We start from the raw sequence: 17,109 nt of genomic DNA, 5'->3' as shown, positions 1-17,109 counted from the left end.
AGCAGGTTGCTCATCGAGCTAGCCACCACGACAGACAAATTTGGTGTTAGATGGGCAGCGCTACACTTCATCAAGAAATAAAAGCCAGAGAAAAATCTTAAACACCAATAGCACAAATTCGAATAAACAAAAGTATGTGTGAGGGATCGAACAGAGGCCCTATAGCCACCTACATTACTGAGACTAAATGTGATTTCATTTCGAAAAACGTAAATATTTTTTGAAATACGAACATTTTCTAATATCTGAACAATTTTTTTAAAAATAGAACATTTTTTGAAACACAAAGTTTTTCTGAAAGACGAACAAATTTCACAGGGAGAACACTTTTTTTAGATTACGAACAATATTTTGAAACATAAACTTTTTTGACAAACAAGAACAAAAACTAATAATGCAAAAAAAAAATCAGATTATGAAGAATTTTTTGAAAATTCATACGTTTTTTGACAAACAAGAACTAAAATGAATAATGCAAACATTTTATGAAATTACGAACAAAATTTTCAAAATGCAAACACTTTATGAAATTCCTGAACAATTTTTGAATACGTAAACACATTCTGAAAACATGAATTTTTTATTCATCAACATATTTGGAAAGTAAAATTCCAGAACATTTTTTAAATTTTTGAACGAAACTTCCAAGGCGAACATTTTTTAGATCACCGGAACATTTTTTGATTTTACGAAATAGTTTTGAAAACATGAACTTTTTTGAATTTGTGAACAAATTTTGAAAGTGGGAACACCTTTTGAAAATCCCAGACATTTTCTGAGTTTGTGAACAAAAATTAAAATGCGACCATTTTTTAAATTTGAAATTCTAAACTTTTATTTTTGAATTTTGGAACATTTGTTGCAATGTTGAGATTTTTTAAAATTCTAGATTTTCTGTAAATATGTAAACAACATTTCAAAAGAGGAACATTTTAGGAAAAATGAACAAATTTCTTAAAATGCAATCATTTTTCAAATTTCTGAAAGTTTGTTGAAAAATAAAAATAAAAACGAAATTAAAAAAGAAGGAAAAGAGGAAACGAAACAAAGAAATAAAAAACGAAAATGAAACAAAAAGGAAAACGAAAAAAGGATAGAAATGAAAAAAAGAAACAGGAAAAAACAAAAACAAAAAAAGACCTAGAACCGGTTCAGGAACTTCCCTTGCGTTCTAGAAGGTTGCTAAAACCAGAAAAGCCTGACTGGAATCTCCTAGAATGTTCCAAAACCGGCCGGTACTGTAGCGCGTTCTTTGCTGATAATTGGGCTGGCCTATGACACTCCCTGGTCGATCCCTATGTGCGAATCAACAACAATCTGCGGCAAATAGGATTTTCCGAGAGCAACTAGTTAACGAGCGCTCCTTCGGGAGCCTTGCAATGACCAGCGCAACTTGACGCGCTCTCAGACATTCGCCACTTGTCGCGCTCTGGACGCTCCCTCTGATTTTTTTTATTTTTCCGCATGCATTTTCAGCTTTTTAGCGGTTTTTTCAGGTTTTTTTTGACTTTTTGTTTTCCATCGGTCTTCCTTAGCTTTTTGGTAAAAAGAAGTTTTTTGAAAGAAAAAAATTGCGCAAAAAAACGCGTTTTTGTTTCTTTCGCGAGAGTCACGACCGTGCCTCTCGAAAACGAAAAAAACACGTTTTCTGTTTTTTTTCGCGAGTCACGGTTGTGCTTTCGCGAGAGTCACGGCCGTGCCTCCCGGAAACGAAAAAAAACGTGTTTTTTAGGCTTTTTTCTTTCGCGAGAGTCATGGTTTTGTTTCCAGGAGAGGCACGGTTGTGCTTTCACGAGAGTCACGGCCGTGCCTCCCGGAAACGAAAAAAAAAGTATTTTCTAGGCTTTTTTTCTTTCGCGAGAGTCATGGTTTTGCTTCCACGAGAGGCACGGTCGCACAACCGTGCCTCTCGAAAATGAAAAAGAAATGTGTTTCCTATTTTATTTTCTTTCGCAAGAGGCACGGTCGTGCCTCCTCAAAAACGGAAAAAAAATGTGTTTTTTTCCCTTCCGCGAGAGTCATGGTTTTGCTTCCGCGAGAGGCACGGTTGTGATTTGTGAGAGGCACGGGCGTGCCTATTTCGGAAAGTAGAAAACCCGTGCTCCCGGTTCGGTTTTTTGTCCGGTTTTTTTCATGAAAAAAAAGTTCATCAAAACCTATCAACATGGGATCTATTTTTGAAGATCTCGACGTGAGAAATCCAACGTTGAAAATGGTTCGAGATTTGGACGCACGGTTTAAAAGATAAAACATTTTGAATAAACGAATCTACGAAAAAAAAACTCCGAAGTTGTGACAAGTGGAGCACATGCAGCGCGCCACTTGCGGCAACCTAGTGATTTCGGGATTTTCCGGTCCCAACTGTCTTCGAAGCAGGCCAAACAAAGCATCGGCCGAATCTTGCAAAGCTGGGCCTCGAATAGTTCGATTTAAGCCTCCGTTAAGATCCATTTATCGCCACGCAGGATGTACACAGAGGAAGAGACCTCACCGCCCTCCCCCGTCAACCGCGGCCTCGCTACCCCTCTCTGCCCTCACCGCCACCGCGTCCTCCCCACTAACCCACTCTCTGACGGCGGTGAGCCGCACCCGTACCCAACCCCTAAGTTTCCTCCTCCGCCTCACCACCGTCGCGCGACCTTCTTGGTCCAGGCCCATGATGACGCCACCTTATGCGCGGGCGCGGGCGCGGGCTTTTGCTTGCTATTGCGCGCGGAATAGGAGTTCCCAACTGTCAGGGTCGAGGAAGACAACATAAAGCACAAAACGAGGAGCGAATGGTCATTTTTCTTTCTGATGAAGAACAGTTCGGGCCCCGTACAGGCTCATGACACCCCCTACATGACCCAGAAAAATTGCCTGCCCCAGAGGTCTTCTTCCGCTCCCAGCAAGGAAAGAAAAGAAGCAAACCTTCTACAACACCACAGCGAGGTGGGGGAAAATTGTCACAGGTGAGTCCCGTGACCAATTAACGCTGCGGGTGGCGGGACAAGGCGAACTCTAACTCTAATCTGACAGGGATTGCTCCCCCTTTTCCCTGTCGGTTCTCCGCGGTGTTAATCTGACTCATGGGCCGTGTTTTGCGCTGAACCTGAGATCTGGACCAGCCATGGTCTCCGATCAGAGAATACAGCTTTTAGAAATGCATGGAGCACATCATCTGCCTGCCAAGCTGTCAAGTGTGGGGATGTTTCTGTCTTGATGAGCATGTACGAACTCGCTCGGAGGCGCTGACCAGCCGCAGGGGCCGCACCATAAATGTTGATGCCGACATTGTTCCAGCTGAACATCACACATAAGTTCCAGACGATTTCCATATTCTACCTTCCAGGGAAACAACCATGACGGTGACGTCGTCGTGGTATTTCCTCCGGTCCCCTTGAGGTATATCTAGTAGCTCGTAGAAATCCATACCTGGAAAGCCAAAGAAGAAAAGGGGGCAAAAACAGATCAAAACACATTTGACATTCAAGATACTAACTCAAACCAGCTTAGGTGTATAACGTAATGCATCAACACATAGCAATAAGCCAATGACCAAATGTTAATAAATGTATCAATGTGAAATAGCATACGGTTGGAAGAAAATGATCAAATCATGTGAGACCCTTCACAGAGACAATCTAAATTTGTGTAGCCTAGCTAGGAATTTTGACTGCCATGTGCTATCTGGTAAAGATAACTTAAAAGCATTCTATTATTTGGAATAATATATCAGGGACATGGCCATGTCATTTGTGTGCATGAATTTGCACGTGACCATGTCATTTCTGTACACGTGTAACGCTGATTACAACAAGAAATGGTCACATAAAAACAAATCAAGAATTGAAATATGAGAAACATGGTATGGAAGAACAGGCATGACAGGCAAAGCTTACCAGCTTTCTTTGCTGCACGGGAAAGAAGTTCCTCAATTAGACTTTGTGCTGGATCGCCTTCAGGAAATCTCTCCATGAAATTCTCAACATGCAGAACTACCTCTTCGTTGCTCAGGTACTGATATAAGCCATCGGAAGAAAGTACCAAAAACTGGTCCCTTGAAGTGAGCTTGTGATGGCAAAGAGAAGGTATGCATGATATGTATGGTGCATCACCTATGTACTCATTGCGGAACATCTCCAGCAATCCATTGTTCAACTTCGCCTGTACAACATACACAAATTCTAGGTAAGCTTTATCTAGGTTTTCTATTACATTAGACCAATCGGAACTTCTAAAAGTAGTTTCTAAATAATTCAAAATTAAAAGAACAAACTACTCATAAGAAATTCATACTCATTCAAAAATAAGTTTTTTAGCCAACAAAATAAACTGCTAACAGGCAAAAAAAATGAACTATGAGAGTAGGGTTAAAGATCTTAGTAAACACCCAACCAAGCCATACCACAATTACCTGCTTGAGATACTCAAAAATAAGTTTTTTAGCCAACAAAATAAACTGCTATCAGGCAAAAAAAATGAACTATGAGAGTAGGGTTAAAGATCTTAGTAAACACCCAACCAAGCCGTACCACAATTACCTGCTTGAGATACCCAGCGCCAAATGCTCGGGTAACTTTTAAACGGCCCTTTACTCTGTCATTTACGATACACTGATCATCATCTGGATGCTCACGTTTGATCCTCTGGACTTCCTGCATATCAAAACAAATACTATGAATTCATAGGCATAAATAGTGCAAGGGCTAAAATGACCAACTGCTTTCATTGACAAATTTAGAAGAGAAATAAGGGCAATGGAAATGGAACCTAACAGCAAATGACCAAATGATGAAACAAATGGGTGTGACTCTGACCAACTAAAAATAAGGCATCAAGGATAACAAGTGTTCTACATGATCTTTTCATAAAGACATGAACCTCTTTTTTTGCTTTGGTGTTTCAACTTTAAAGCTTTCAGGTATTTGCAATAAAATGATTTCCATGGTTAGTTCTATGAAATATGAATGGAAACCCGGAGAAGAACAATAATGTGATGGTTTGATCATTTAGAGTGCCTTACTGCTGACAGAGGCACGCACATTTTGCATTTAGAGACGCAAGCAGATTACTCACAGACAATGACAGAAGCTCTGGCATACACATAATAAACAGTGGAACAGCAGGTCAATAGAACATAAATGTATATAAGGCTATAAGCTACAAGCTCATTCTAAGTTGTGTCAGCAGTTGCTTATGCAGAAAATATATGGTATCACCAGTGTCAGCACAAAGTTACCTCTTCGATGCTGGTGCTATGATCGATAGACAACTGCAATGCCTCGAGCCCAATCATGGGATATCCGACAGGCCTTGACTCGATCTCCAATCCCACGCCGATGTCATCCATCCTCATGGCTCCAAGCCCGCAACCATGGTCATCATCTGCTCGTTGCGCCACAATGGCGCGGCTGTCCCCAAGATTCATTACATACACGTCGTCATCCCTCACCAATGCCACAAGCAGGCATGCCCCGGTCACCGCCAACTCCGGGTGGGATCCCATCGATTGGTCTGTCATGTCGAGGTATGCTGCCTCCGTCGAGGCCAGCGCCCGAGTGAGCGCACCAAGCACAGCTCCATGATCCCTCACTGCTGGAGCTGCCTCCAACTTCTTGGGACCCCACTCCCTGCTGATTTCATCATCACCCACAGCCGCTGCATGTGCCCACATGTTGAACCGCCGCTCCTTGAGCCTGGCAAGCGACATTGCAAACCGGCCGGAACCTGAAAAGTCAAGTTCATTGTCATCGTCATCCCCATCGGCGAGGAACTGCCACAGCCGCTTGCTATCCCTGTCTGCCTCTTCGTAGAATATCCCACGAAGCTCGCGTAGGAGGAAGCGGTAGAGGTTGGCAACAAGGAAGTCGGGGGCCTCAGGGCCGTTGAAGCCATCGTAAATGCCGACGAACAGCCAACGCTGGTCCTCGGAGACAACCACGTGGACGCGGTCCTCCCCTGCGCGCCCGTGCGCCCATTGCACGCCGTCGTCTCGGCGGAGTGGCACCATGAGCGCCGGCTGGTGCTTTTCTGACACGCTCCGCCGCAGGCTGCCGAATAATGGCTTCCGGAACCTGCTGGAGAGCCCTCTGGACGAGGAGGAGGTGCGCTTGGTGGGCTTGGTGGGGAGCGGGCCGGAGAAGGGCACGGCGGCGTCGAGCGGACCGGAGAGCTGGGCGCCGCGGTCGATGGGCCCGGAGAGGAACAGGGGCCCCGAGGAGAGGTTGGAGAGCTGCAGCGGCGCGGAGGAGAAGGACGAGGATGTGTGGAACGCAGAGGAGTAGTTTTGCGGCACGGAGCCCGCGCCGGCGGCGGAGGAGGAGAGGTAGAGCGGCACGGGCACGGAGGAGTTAGCGGAGAGCGCGGCGCCGGAGATGCCGTGGCGGAAGGAGGAGGAGTAGGCGGCGGCGGACGCGTAGCAGAAGGAGTGGCCGAGCGCGTCGTCCAGGCAGGGCTCCGCGTCGACGGACGCCGGCGCCGGCCGCGAGCACGCGCACGCGGTGAGCAGCCGTGACGCGCCGCTGCCCATGGCATCCGACGCTGGCCGCGGCCCGGTCAGAGGGAAGGCGAAGCAAGGACGGGGAGGGAGCAGAGTAGACCTTATTTACCAGCACATCGCACCGGGCGATACGGAGGGCGGCGACGGACGTGGAGCTGTGACCGCGGGATCTCGCCGGGGCGGTGGCGGGATCTCGCCGAGGCGGGATCCAGAGAGGGCGCGGAGGAGGCGCAGGATCCGGCCGGAGCGGGGAGAGATTGGGGGCGAGGGAGGCGAGATTGGGGGCGGCCGGGCCGGAGGGAGGGGGGGTGGGGGATTGGGGCAGAGCGTTGAGAAGAGAGAGAGGGAGGGAGTTTTCTATGTTCACTCCTGTCAGTGATGTGCACACTAACAAAGGAGGGGAGTAGAGTAGAGGGGGGAGGAGGAGACTTAGCGCTGGCGTAAGTGCGAAAAACGCAAATTTGACATCCGAATTTGGCAGCGACTGACCGTGCGGCACGAGCGAGGGAGGACCCGTTCGCCCGCTCCGGTGCTCCACCGGGGGCCGGGCCGGAAAAAACCTCACCGGACCTGTCAGGTGGTGCCGGTATGGCGGAGTGGGAGGGATTTGTCCGCACCTGGCACGCACGCCGTGGAGCAGGGCAGGACGAGCGGCGCGGCGGCAGGGCGGAGGGAGCGAGACCCGTGACGTACGTGGAGTGGGGTGGTGGGTGGGGTGGGAGAGCGGGACGGGGGTCAACGCTGCGCCCTGGGAATCGCCTACCCCGGTCGGGGTTAATTACGGCGGACGGGACTCCGCTGCGCCGAGGAGAGCAGGGCGCGTGGATCCGCGCGGCGCAAATTGGATGGCTTTGGCGGGGCCGGCTTTGAACTCGGACTACTGCTGGACGGTGGGCTCCTCTGCTCTCCCCGGTGGAGCGGGCGTTTCGAAAGTGCAGCGACGCGAGGGCAAAGGCGACGGGGAGGGGAGGTGAGAAGATTACAGTTTACAACGGGAACGAGGAAGCATCCCATGTGAATCGCCCGACGTTTTCCGAGAGTATGTAGCTTTATTTCTTGGGTCGCGCTAACTGCCACACGTGTGGCAGGAAGGGAGACGCACCACACGACTCTAATGTAAACAGATTGCACACGTCATCGCATGCATGCATGCAGAATTTTTTTTGGATTTTCAGTTTTTAAAATGTTTTATCTCTTAAACGAAAAATCCGATTGAAAATCCGTTTTCACCATTAAATCCCTCACGATGAGATCTTCGAAACTAGATCCCATGTTGATATGTTTTGATGAATTTTTTTTTGGATTAAAAGTTGTCATGTCTATTGCATATGAATTGCCATGATGTTTACACTGAAGTTGTCATGATATGTTTCAGCTATTTTCTTCTACATTTAAAAGTAAATTTTTAACATTTATAAAACGGGGAATTAAGAAACTAGACTTGCCATGAACCATAAACTAAAATTGCCATGATACATGCACGTAAAATTGCCATGGTTCATACAAAAAATAATTTTCATGGTCAAAGTACTGGAGTTGCCATCATCAAAATACTAAAATTGCCATGATCTACAAACTAAAATTGCCACATGGCAACTTTAGTTTAAGCCCTATGGCAACTGCAGTGTAAACATCGTGGCAACTTCTGGCAAAAAAAAAATTCGTCGAAACATATCAACATGGGGTCTAGTTTTGAAGATCTCGTCGAGACGGATTTAATGGTGAAAACAAATTTTTAGTTCGCTTTTTTATTTAGGAGATACAACATTTTTAAGCCGAAAACCAAAAAAAAAACTGCTGATGTCATCTATTCATACGTGGCAAAATGAGTGGTGATGGAGGTATGTGGGCGATGTGCAAACGCCCACACGTGTGGGCGTTAACATTTCCGTATTCCTTTTGTGACAGTGTAAACTACTCCAGTGTCAACATGTGAAGATTTATCGTATGCCTTCACGTGCTTTTTACCAAGTCAAATTCAACGATATTCTGTTGGATAAATATAAGAGCGTTTAGATCATTGGATATTTCTAGGTAAGTCTGCAATTGCGTATAGCTTACCCAGTTTCTCAAACGTTCGTGGATGCGTTAGGCGTGTCTGCAAACCGATCACATTTCAAATGTCTTCTTCCATAACCATCTCACTCAGACCGTCCGCTTTTGACCGGGTGACGAGGCGGGCGGATGAGGCACAGGATAAGGATCCGTTGGAGCGACACGGTGGGGGCACATAAGAACTTTTGACAAGTGAAGAAGATCAAAATTTGAACCAGGACAAGGAGGCGCAGCAACCTAGGAGGATCCCGGCATCAGTCATCACGGTGCCATCCCCGCCTCGCACCAACGATGCGGGCCAGCTGTCACTGGTTCTCGCACCAGGTGGGGCCAGCAGCCTTCCATGACTAGTCAGGAGGAGCCTGGGCCCACCACGGTGGGAACGCCGAGGCAGGAGGCCCCGGGAGTGGGGCAGACCCCATTGGAGCACGATGCCGGACGGATGGGAGTGGATAATGATGGGACTGTACCGATCATTGGGCAAGAGGAGATGCCCTCCCAATGCGATACAGCTGTCCCCATGAGGGCACAGTTAGACCAGGTGGTGGGACCGACTGAGGGGACACTGATTGTGTCGAGTGGAGGAGGCCAGTTGGATGTGAGCCACGCCATGCAAGCGCATGGGGACAGCGACATGACACCTGGGCTCGCTGAGATTGGCTTGCATGCTTCGATTATGGAGCCAACCATGCAAACTAAGCGCGCTACGTAGGGAAGAAGGCACAGATGGGATGACAGCCCAGGAAGTGGTGGCCTTCGGCAGGATGAAGGCATTATGTTCCAGTATTATTAAGAGACTTGCACCACCATTGATCAAGGAGGTCCAGGCAACCAGCCTTCGCCCGGAGGCAGGCCCATTCACGCATAGGAGGACCATGTGGGCTGCCAGGCGCACGACTCTGAGCACGACAAAGGCGTCCCCGGCGGAAACAGTGCTGATGAGGGCTTTGGGGATTGCACCGAAGGATCTGCATGTGGACGATGATACGGTGCATGAGCTCAGAGGGCTATTCGATTCACCACTGCGGGGGCAGCATGTTAGGGTAATTGCGGCGATCTTCGGAAAGAGCATGCCAAGCAGGCAGGACATGGAGAGGGCTCACGACACAGTGGTGCTTACCCACTAATCGTGCCCAGGGAGGCGATGTGGTGTTGGAGTCCTTTGTTCCTCAATGGATTGCAACCCGGAGGTGCTTTGCTGGAACATGCGGGGGCTGAATAATCCTGCAAAAAGAAAGGTTGTAAGGGAGTTCGTGGCGACAATTAGAGTTAATTTGGTGTGTCTACAAGAGACCAAACTGCATGTAATTGATCAATTTGATGTAATGCAATGCGTGGGACCATCTTTTGATGGTTTCGCCTATCTGCCGGTGTCGGAGACTAGAGGTGGCATTCTGTTAGCGTGGGACACCTCAGTTCTAACAGTGGATAATGTGGTGCTCGACACACACTGCATAACTGGTAGGGTGAACACCAAGGAAGGCAACAACTGGTGGATCACTGGGGTTTACGGGCCACAAGGGGATGAGGAGAAGATCGCATTCCTGAATGAGCTTAGGGCAAGAAGGGCGGCGTGCCCTGGACAATGGGTTGCCATGGGCGACTTTAACATGATCTTGCGTGCGAATGAGAAGAATAACATGAACCTAAACAGGACCACCATGAATAACTTCAGGAGCTTCGTGGATGACAACGAGTTGAAGGAAATTTATATGCACGGTCGGAAATACATTTGGTCCAATGAGAGGGATAGTCCAACAATGACTAAGATTGATCGCGTACTTGTATCGGTGGATTGGGAGTTGACGTATCCGGACTGCCTACTCCAGGCTCTCTCTACGGGTGTATCAGATCACGCACCCCTGCATATATCCACCAGTGCTATGTGCAGCCCCAAGAGAAGGTTCATATTTGAGATCTTTTGGACCAAATTGGACGGTTTCGAGCAAGCAATTGCGGACGCCTAGAGGTGTGACCAAGATATCGTGGATCTGTTCAAACGACTCGATGCCCTATTTAGGAACGCAGGAGCTGCATTACAATCCTGGGGGCAGAGGAAGGTTGGGAATGTCAAGCTTCTCATGGCGGTCGCGCACTGGATTATCCTTCGACTTGATCAGGCTCAAGAAGGGAGGCAGCTAACTGCAGTGGAGCTTTGGTTACGACGGACATTGAAGATGATCCTATTGGGGCTTGCATCCCTCGAGAGAACAATCCAGCGCCAGTGCTCCCGGATTAGATGGTTGCGGGCAGGGGATGCTAATTCCAAGCTGTTTCAGGCGGTGGCGAGTGAGCGAAGAACCAAGAACTTCATCCCACACGTGAAGATCAACAGTGAAATCATCACGGACCAAGAACGTAAGCAGGAAGCTTTCACTGAGGCTTACGAGCATTTGATTGGGACTGCCCAGGCGAGGGAGTGCACTCTGAACCTTGAGTATCTGGGAATGGAACCTCTAGACCTTCATGATCTGGAGGGCATGTCTATCGAGGAGGAGGTTTGGGACGTTGTTAAGGATCTGCCATCGGATCGTGCTCCGGGGCCCGATGGCTTCATTGGTGCTTTTTACTAGAAGGCCTGGCCCCTGATAAAACACGATATCATGGCTGCGTTGCATAAGCTATATGTAGGGGGTGGGCAAGGTTTTGGGAAGCTGAACAAGGCCCTGATCATGCTAATTCCCAAAAAGCCAGATGCTGAGGAAATAGGCGACTATCGGCCCATTAGCCTGTCTCACAGCTTCACCAAACTCTTCGCTAAGCTGCTGGCCAACATGGCACGATGGAGGATGAAGGAGATAGTCTCTACAAATCAATCTGCTTTCATTATGGGAAGAAACCTGCACGACAACTTTCTCTTGGTCAGGCAGGTCGCGAAGAGAATATATGCACGAAAGGAGAAAGGGGTATTTCTCAAGCTTGATATCACAAGAGCGTTTAACTCGCTTTCATGGCCTTTCTTGTTTGAGATCTTACGAAGGAAAGGGCTTGGAGCTGCCTGGTTGAGATGGATCGCAATCTTATTGCAGTCGGCTACCACCAAGGTAATAGTGAACGGTGTCCCGGGCCGGAGTTTTGCTCACGCTTGCGGCTTGAGGCAGGGGGATCCCATCTCCCCCCTGCTCTTCGTCATTGCAATGGAAGCCTTAACAGCATTGTTTTCCAAGGCCATGGAGGTAGGCACAATGAGCTCTTTCAACGGAGTCTCGGCTACACAACGACTATCAATCTATGCGGATGATGTGGCCTTGTTCATCAAACCTACCGTGGCTGATCTGAACTTTGTGCGAGCTGCACTGGATATATTTGGGAAAGCATTAGGATTGAAAGTCAACTACAGAAAATCTCTTGCTATACTCATCCGTGGATCTGAGATTAACCGCAACCGCATGACTGGGATTTTGCAGTGTGACATTGGAGAGTTTCCTTGCAAGTATTTGGGCATCCAACTGTCCATATCTCAGTTGACAAGGCCGGATTGGCAACCCATGTTGGATCATGTGTGTCACTTTGTTTCGGCCTGGCAGCATGGTCTGATTCAGCGACCGGGGAGACTAATCCTAGTCAAGTCAGTTGTTGCTGCTCGGCCGATTCACCACCTTATGATCCTGGACGCACCACGGGTATACGAAGACATAAACACCTGGCTCAGGTCCTTCTTTTGGGCAGGAAAGGAAAAATCTCATGGGGGTCAGTGTCTGGTGGCGTGGAACTTGATCTGTCGGTCGTATAATCTTGGAGGTCTGGGTGTTAAGAATCTAAGGTTACATGCACTTGACCTTCGCGTGTGATGGGAATGGCTCCGAAGAACGGATGAAGGGCGCCCATGGCAGGGACTGGAGCTCATTATCGATGATGAGGCAAGAGAGGTCTTTGATAGTCTAGTATCCATATCAGTGGGGATGGCAAGAGGATCTTGTTCTGGAAGGATAGGTGGATCAATGGGCGCACAGCAGCCGAAATCGCGCCAACCATAACGAGTGTTGTACCTACTCGAAATAAGAACATGTGCACTGTCCATCAGGCACTCGGGGACACGAGATGGGAGCTAGATATTCCAGATGGACTCACCTTCACGATGCAATGCAACTCTACATGTTACAGCAGGCGATATCCCTTGTGAACAGGGATGAGCATTTACAGGACACATTTACCTGGCCGGTTGACATCACCGTTGTGTATACTACAAAATCAACCTGTAAGCGGTTGTGCATGGGACAGACTTCCTTCTAGACTGTAGCATACACATGGAAGTGTTGGGCGCCTCTGAAATGCAAAATATTTATCTGGCTGGCGGTCCAATATCGTGTATGGACATCCGACCGTAGGGCACGACACGGACTGCAGGAACACGCATCCGCATGTTTCACTTGCAATGGGGATGAAGACAACGTGGAGCATATACTGATGCAGTGTGCATACGCTCGTGGGACATGGCAATCTATCTTGGAGCATTACAGAATAGATATCCAAACTCCCTCCCCGCGGAACACTTTGGTGCAATGATGGACGACAACTAGAAAAAGCTTTGACAGGAGGGATAGGAGAGGATTCGACTCGCTTACCCTCATCATCACTTGGTCCTTGTGGAAGCAAAGGAACGCTCGGGTGTTTGGGGGGATGTAGGACCTTGAAGTATGTCTAGAGGGGGGGGTGATTAGACTACTTGACCAATTAAAAACTTAACCTTTTCCCAATTTTAGTCTTTGGCAGATTTTAGCTATCTTAGCACAAGTCAAGCAATCTTCACACAATTCAAGCAAGCATGCAAAGAGTATATGAGCAGCGAAAAGTAAAGCATGCAACTTGCAAGAATATAAAGGGTAGGGTTTGGAAAATTCAAACGCAATTGGAGACACGGATGTTTTTGTCGTGGTTCCGATAGGTGGTGCTATCGTACATCCACGTTTATGGAGACTTCAACCCACGAAGGGTAATGGTTGCGCGAGTCCACGGAGGGCTCCACCCAAGAAAGGTCCACGAATAAGCAACCTTGTCTATCCCACCATGGCTGTCGCCCATGAAGGACTTGCCTCACTAGCGGTAGATCTTCACGAAGTAGGCGATCTCCTTGCCCTTACAAACTCCTTGGTTCAACTCCACAATCTTGTCGGAGGCTCCCAAGTGACACCTAGCCAATCTAGGAGACACCACTCTCTAAGAAGTAACAAATGGTGTGTTGATGATGAACTCCTTGCTCTTGTGCTTCAAATGATAGTCTCCCCAACACTCAACTCTCTCTCACAGGATTTGGATCTGGTGGAAAGAAGATTTGAGTGGAAAGCAACTTGGGTAAGGCTAGAGATCAAGATTCATATGGTAGGAATGGAATATCTTGGCCTCAACACATGAGTAGGTAGTTCTCTCTCAGAAATAGGATGCTGGAAGTGTAGGCTTGTTCTGATGGCTCTCTCCACGAATGAAGAGGAGGTGGAGGGGTATATATAGCCTCCACACAAAATCTAACCATTACACACAATTTACCAATCTCGGTGAGACCGAATTGAACAACTCGGTCAGACCGATTCAGTAAACAATGTGACCGTTTGGGTTTTCGGTGGGACCGACATGCAACTCGGTAGGACCGATATGGTTAGGGTTAGGGCATAACGTAATCTCGGTGAGACCGATTACACAAACTCGGTGGGACTGATTTTCGTAATAAGCTAACCAGAGAGTTGGTAAGGTAAACTTGGTGGGATCGATTCACTCTTTTCGGTGGGACCGAAATGTTACGAAAAGAAAACAAAGAGTTTACATTGCAATCTCGGTGGGACCGGTCGCTCACTTCGGTTAGACCGAAACGTTATGAAGGGAAACAGAGAGATTACAATCCCATCTCGGTGAGACTGAGATCCCTATCGGTGAGACCGATTTGCCTAGGGTTTGTGGCAGTGGCTATGACATCTGAACTCGGTGGCGCCGGATAGAAAGAATCGGTGGGGCCGAGTTTGACTTTTGGTTTGGGTCATATGTGGATATGAGAAAGTAGTTGAGGGTTTTTAGAGTATATCACTAAGCACTGTGGAGCAAGAAACTCATTAAGTAACACCTCATCCCTCCTTGATAGTATTGGCTTTTCCTATAGACTCAATGTGATCTTGGATCACTAAAATATAAAATGTAGAGTCTTGAGCTTTTGAGCTTGAGCCAATCCTTTTATCCTTAGTATTTTGAGGGATCCACTTTCCTCATCCATGCCATGCCATTCATTGAGCTTTTCCTGAAATATTTGTCTTGGAATAGTATTAGCTCAATGAGCTATATGTTGTTAGGAATTAACAAAACCACCTAGGGATAGTTGCACTTTCAATCTCCCCCTTTTTGGTAATTGATGACAACATATAGGTCAAAGCTTCGACAAATGATAATAAGATTGAAAAACATCGTCGCTTTGAGAAGTATGTGATAAGCAAGAGCTCCCCTTAAATTTGTGCATAGTTTAAGATTTGCTTTGGACTGCAAATGCACAAGGAGTTAGGCTCATGGGTTACTCTCCATGTCACATACATATTGGTGGAGCGCTCAAAATAATAAAGATTGAATACATGCACTCATCACCAAGCAATGTGAATGATCATATAAAGATAAATGGGATAATGTCATCTAACAAGCATAAATGTAGCTTATGATCAAACACATGATCATCAATGTCTCACAGGCAATAACATAGTATCTCAAGCAATCAAAAGCAAATAAAGTTCAACCATGAAGACAAGAGAGAACAAAAGCAAACTCTCTCTCTCGAAGCCTATGATCTATACATTTTTCTCCCCCTTTGGCAACAAGTTACCAAAAAGTTCCTAGAAAATGCATAGTACTATTTCGTCTCTCAGGCTTGGTCTTCAGGTGGTGGTGTAGAGATGGCTCCTTGGACGAAGACTTCAGTTGATGTGGATGGAGCTGAAGGAGTTGGTGCTGGAGCTGGTTGCACTGGAGCTGTAGCTGGTGCAGATGAAGTGGCTCTGGTGTCTGTCACAGGCTCTGCAACTGATCTCTGAGCTCGAGGCACTCTGGCAAATGCATCAGTGGTTGTCCTGCCCTTCCTCTCCTGCATGTCATCCTGTAGCTGCTCCACAACTGACTGGATCTCAGTTACTTTCACATCTAGGTCATAGAATTTTTGTTCCATGATTCTTTCCAGGCTCTCCTGGTTTTGAGTTAGGGTGGCCAACCCTTTCTCAATCCTCAGAGTTGATGATATTAAGTAACCAAGCTAGTCCTGCTTACTCTTCAAAAAGTACTCAGATGCCTCCTCTAAAGTTGGCATCTTGGCAGCCTTCTCCTTCTTTGCCTTCTCCTTCTTCTCTTGAGCTTGCACTGAAGATGGTTCATTCTCATCCATGACTACTTGATTGTCCTCAAAATCTGGATAGATAGCAAAGTGTTCCTTATCCAACAAGTATTTGTCTGTGCCCATCTTGGAGTTGATCAGCTCCTGGATTTGTGGGGCATACCCACAACTTCTCTTCTGGTCTGCTGCTGTCCTCTTGATAGTCTCAACTATGAGGCTCATGACCTTGAATTTCTGTGGCACATCAAATATGTGTAGCAAATTTATTGCATGCCCTTTGATCATGTTGTGGTCACCTGACTTGGGCAAGAGAGTGTGCCTTAGGATCCAGTTGATCGTTGGCAGCCCCGACAGAAGAAAATGGACAGACCCAAACTTGAAAGTCTCAAGTGCCTTGTCTGGGATCTCCTTGTACATGTGTGACATAGAGTTGTGATCCTTCTTCTTCTTGGAGTAGACATCCAAGTCATCTTCACTCTCCTCTGGGGCATTGATCAGATTTTCCCATTCCTCAATAGTTGATTGGTACCTTGTACCTTCAGACATCCAGACTATTCTGCCATCAGGATAAAAGTGAGCTGTGGAGTAGAATTGCATTACAAGCTCATCATTCCAGTTTGTGAACTTCTATCCAACAAGCTCATCAACTCCAAAAGCCTTAAAGCTGTCAAACACTCCTGGGTAGTGATCCTCATTTGCCTTCATGTATTTCCAGTCTACCCACCTCATATCACAAACTATGGGTTTCTTATCCAACAACACAGTCTCATAGAAATCCTGTTGTTCCTTAGTGTGGAACCTATAATCAATAGCAGTCCTCCTTCTGATTGCATAGGGATCAGACAATCTCCACTGCCTGAGCCATGCATCCTTCCTCAGCTTCATATTCTCAGCCACTGGATGAGCATCATTGTGGTCTGGAATCTTGGGTTTCAGCTTCCTTAGAACTTGTCCTTCATCTTCTTCTTCCTCAGCAACTTCAGGCACTGGGGCCTTGTTCTTCTCAGCAGCTGGTATGCTCCTGGTATTCCTCTTAGGTGCAGACTTGGCCTTGGAGACAGCTTTGGGTGCTTCTTTGGGCTTTGATGTTGCAGCCCCTGACCTTATAGCATCACCCATAAGCTTTTGTGCCTTGGGTGCTAGTGCAGCAACCTCTTCTTCCTCTTCCTCTTCCATCATGGAAGGTTGTCCAACAACTCTGGCCATGGTCTTCTTGACCCTTTTCTTCCTCTTCTTCCCTTCTGCAGCAACCTCTTTGGGATCAGGTTTCTCAGGTTCT

At 47.3% G+C, this 17,109-nt stretch overlaps 1 protein-coding gene across 1 annotated transcript; it reads right to left on the bottom strand.

Moving 5' to 3' along the window:
• Positions 1-2,752: 2,752 nt before the first annotated feature.
• On the bottom strand, positions 2,753-6,955 carry LOC123137825 (probable protein phosphatase 2C 26). Its single transcript, XM_044557668.1, has 4 exons — positions 5,222-6,955; positions 4,524-4,637; positions 3,882-4,146; positions 2,753-3,414 (listed from the first exon to the last, which is right to left on the bottom strand). Exons 1-4 carry the CDS (start codon positions 6,509-6,511, stop codon positions 3,290-3,292), a joined length of 1,794 nt encoding a protein of 597 aa, XP_044413603.1. The 5' UTR covers positions 6,512-6,955; the 3' UTR covers positions 2,753-3,289.
• Positions 6,956-17,109: the final 10,154 nt, after the last annotated feature.

This window comes from Triticum aestivum, chromosome 6B (genome assembly GCF_018294505.1).
Source record: "Triticum aestivum cultivar Chinese Spring chromosome 6B, IWGSC CS RefSeq v2.1, whole genome shotgun sequence".
Classification (NCBI taxonomy): Eukaryota; Viridiplantae; Streptophyta; class Magnoliopsida; order Poales; family Poaceae; genus Triticum; species Triticum aestivum.
This window is presented reverse-complemented; position numbering and strand designations above follow the sequence as displayed.

Coding starts and splice junctions, on each gene's coding strand:
- LOC123137825 (XM_044557668.1), bottom strand. CDS start 6,511: ATGGGCAGCGGCGCGTCACGGCTGCTCACCGCGTGCGCGTGCTCGCGG. Junction 4,147..4,523: donor GCGCTGGGTATCTCAAGCAG/GTAATTGTGGTA, acceptor TATGTTGTACAG/GCGAAGTTGAACAATGGATT. Junction 3,415..3,881: donor CCGTGCAGCAAAGAAAGCTG/GTAAGCTTTGCC, acceptor TTGGCTTTCCAG/GTATGGATTTCTACGAGCTA.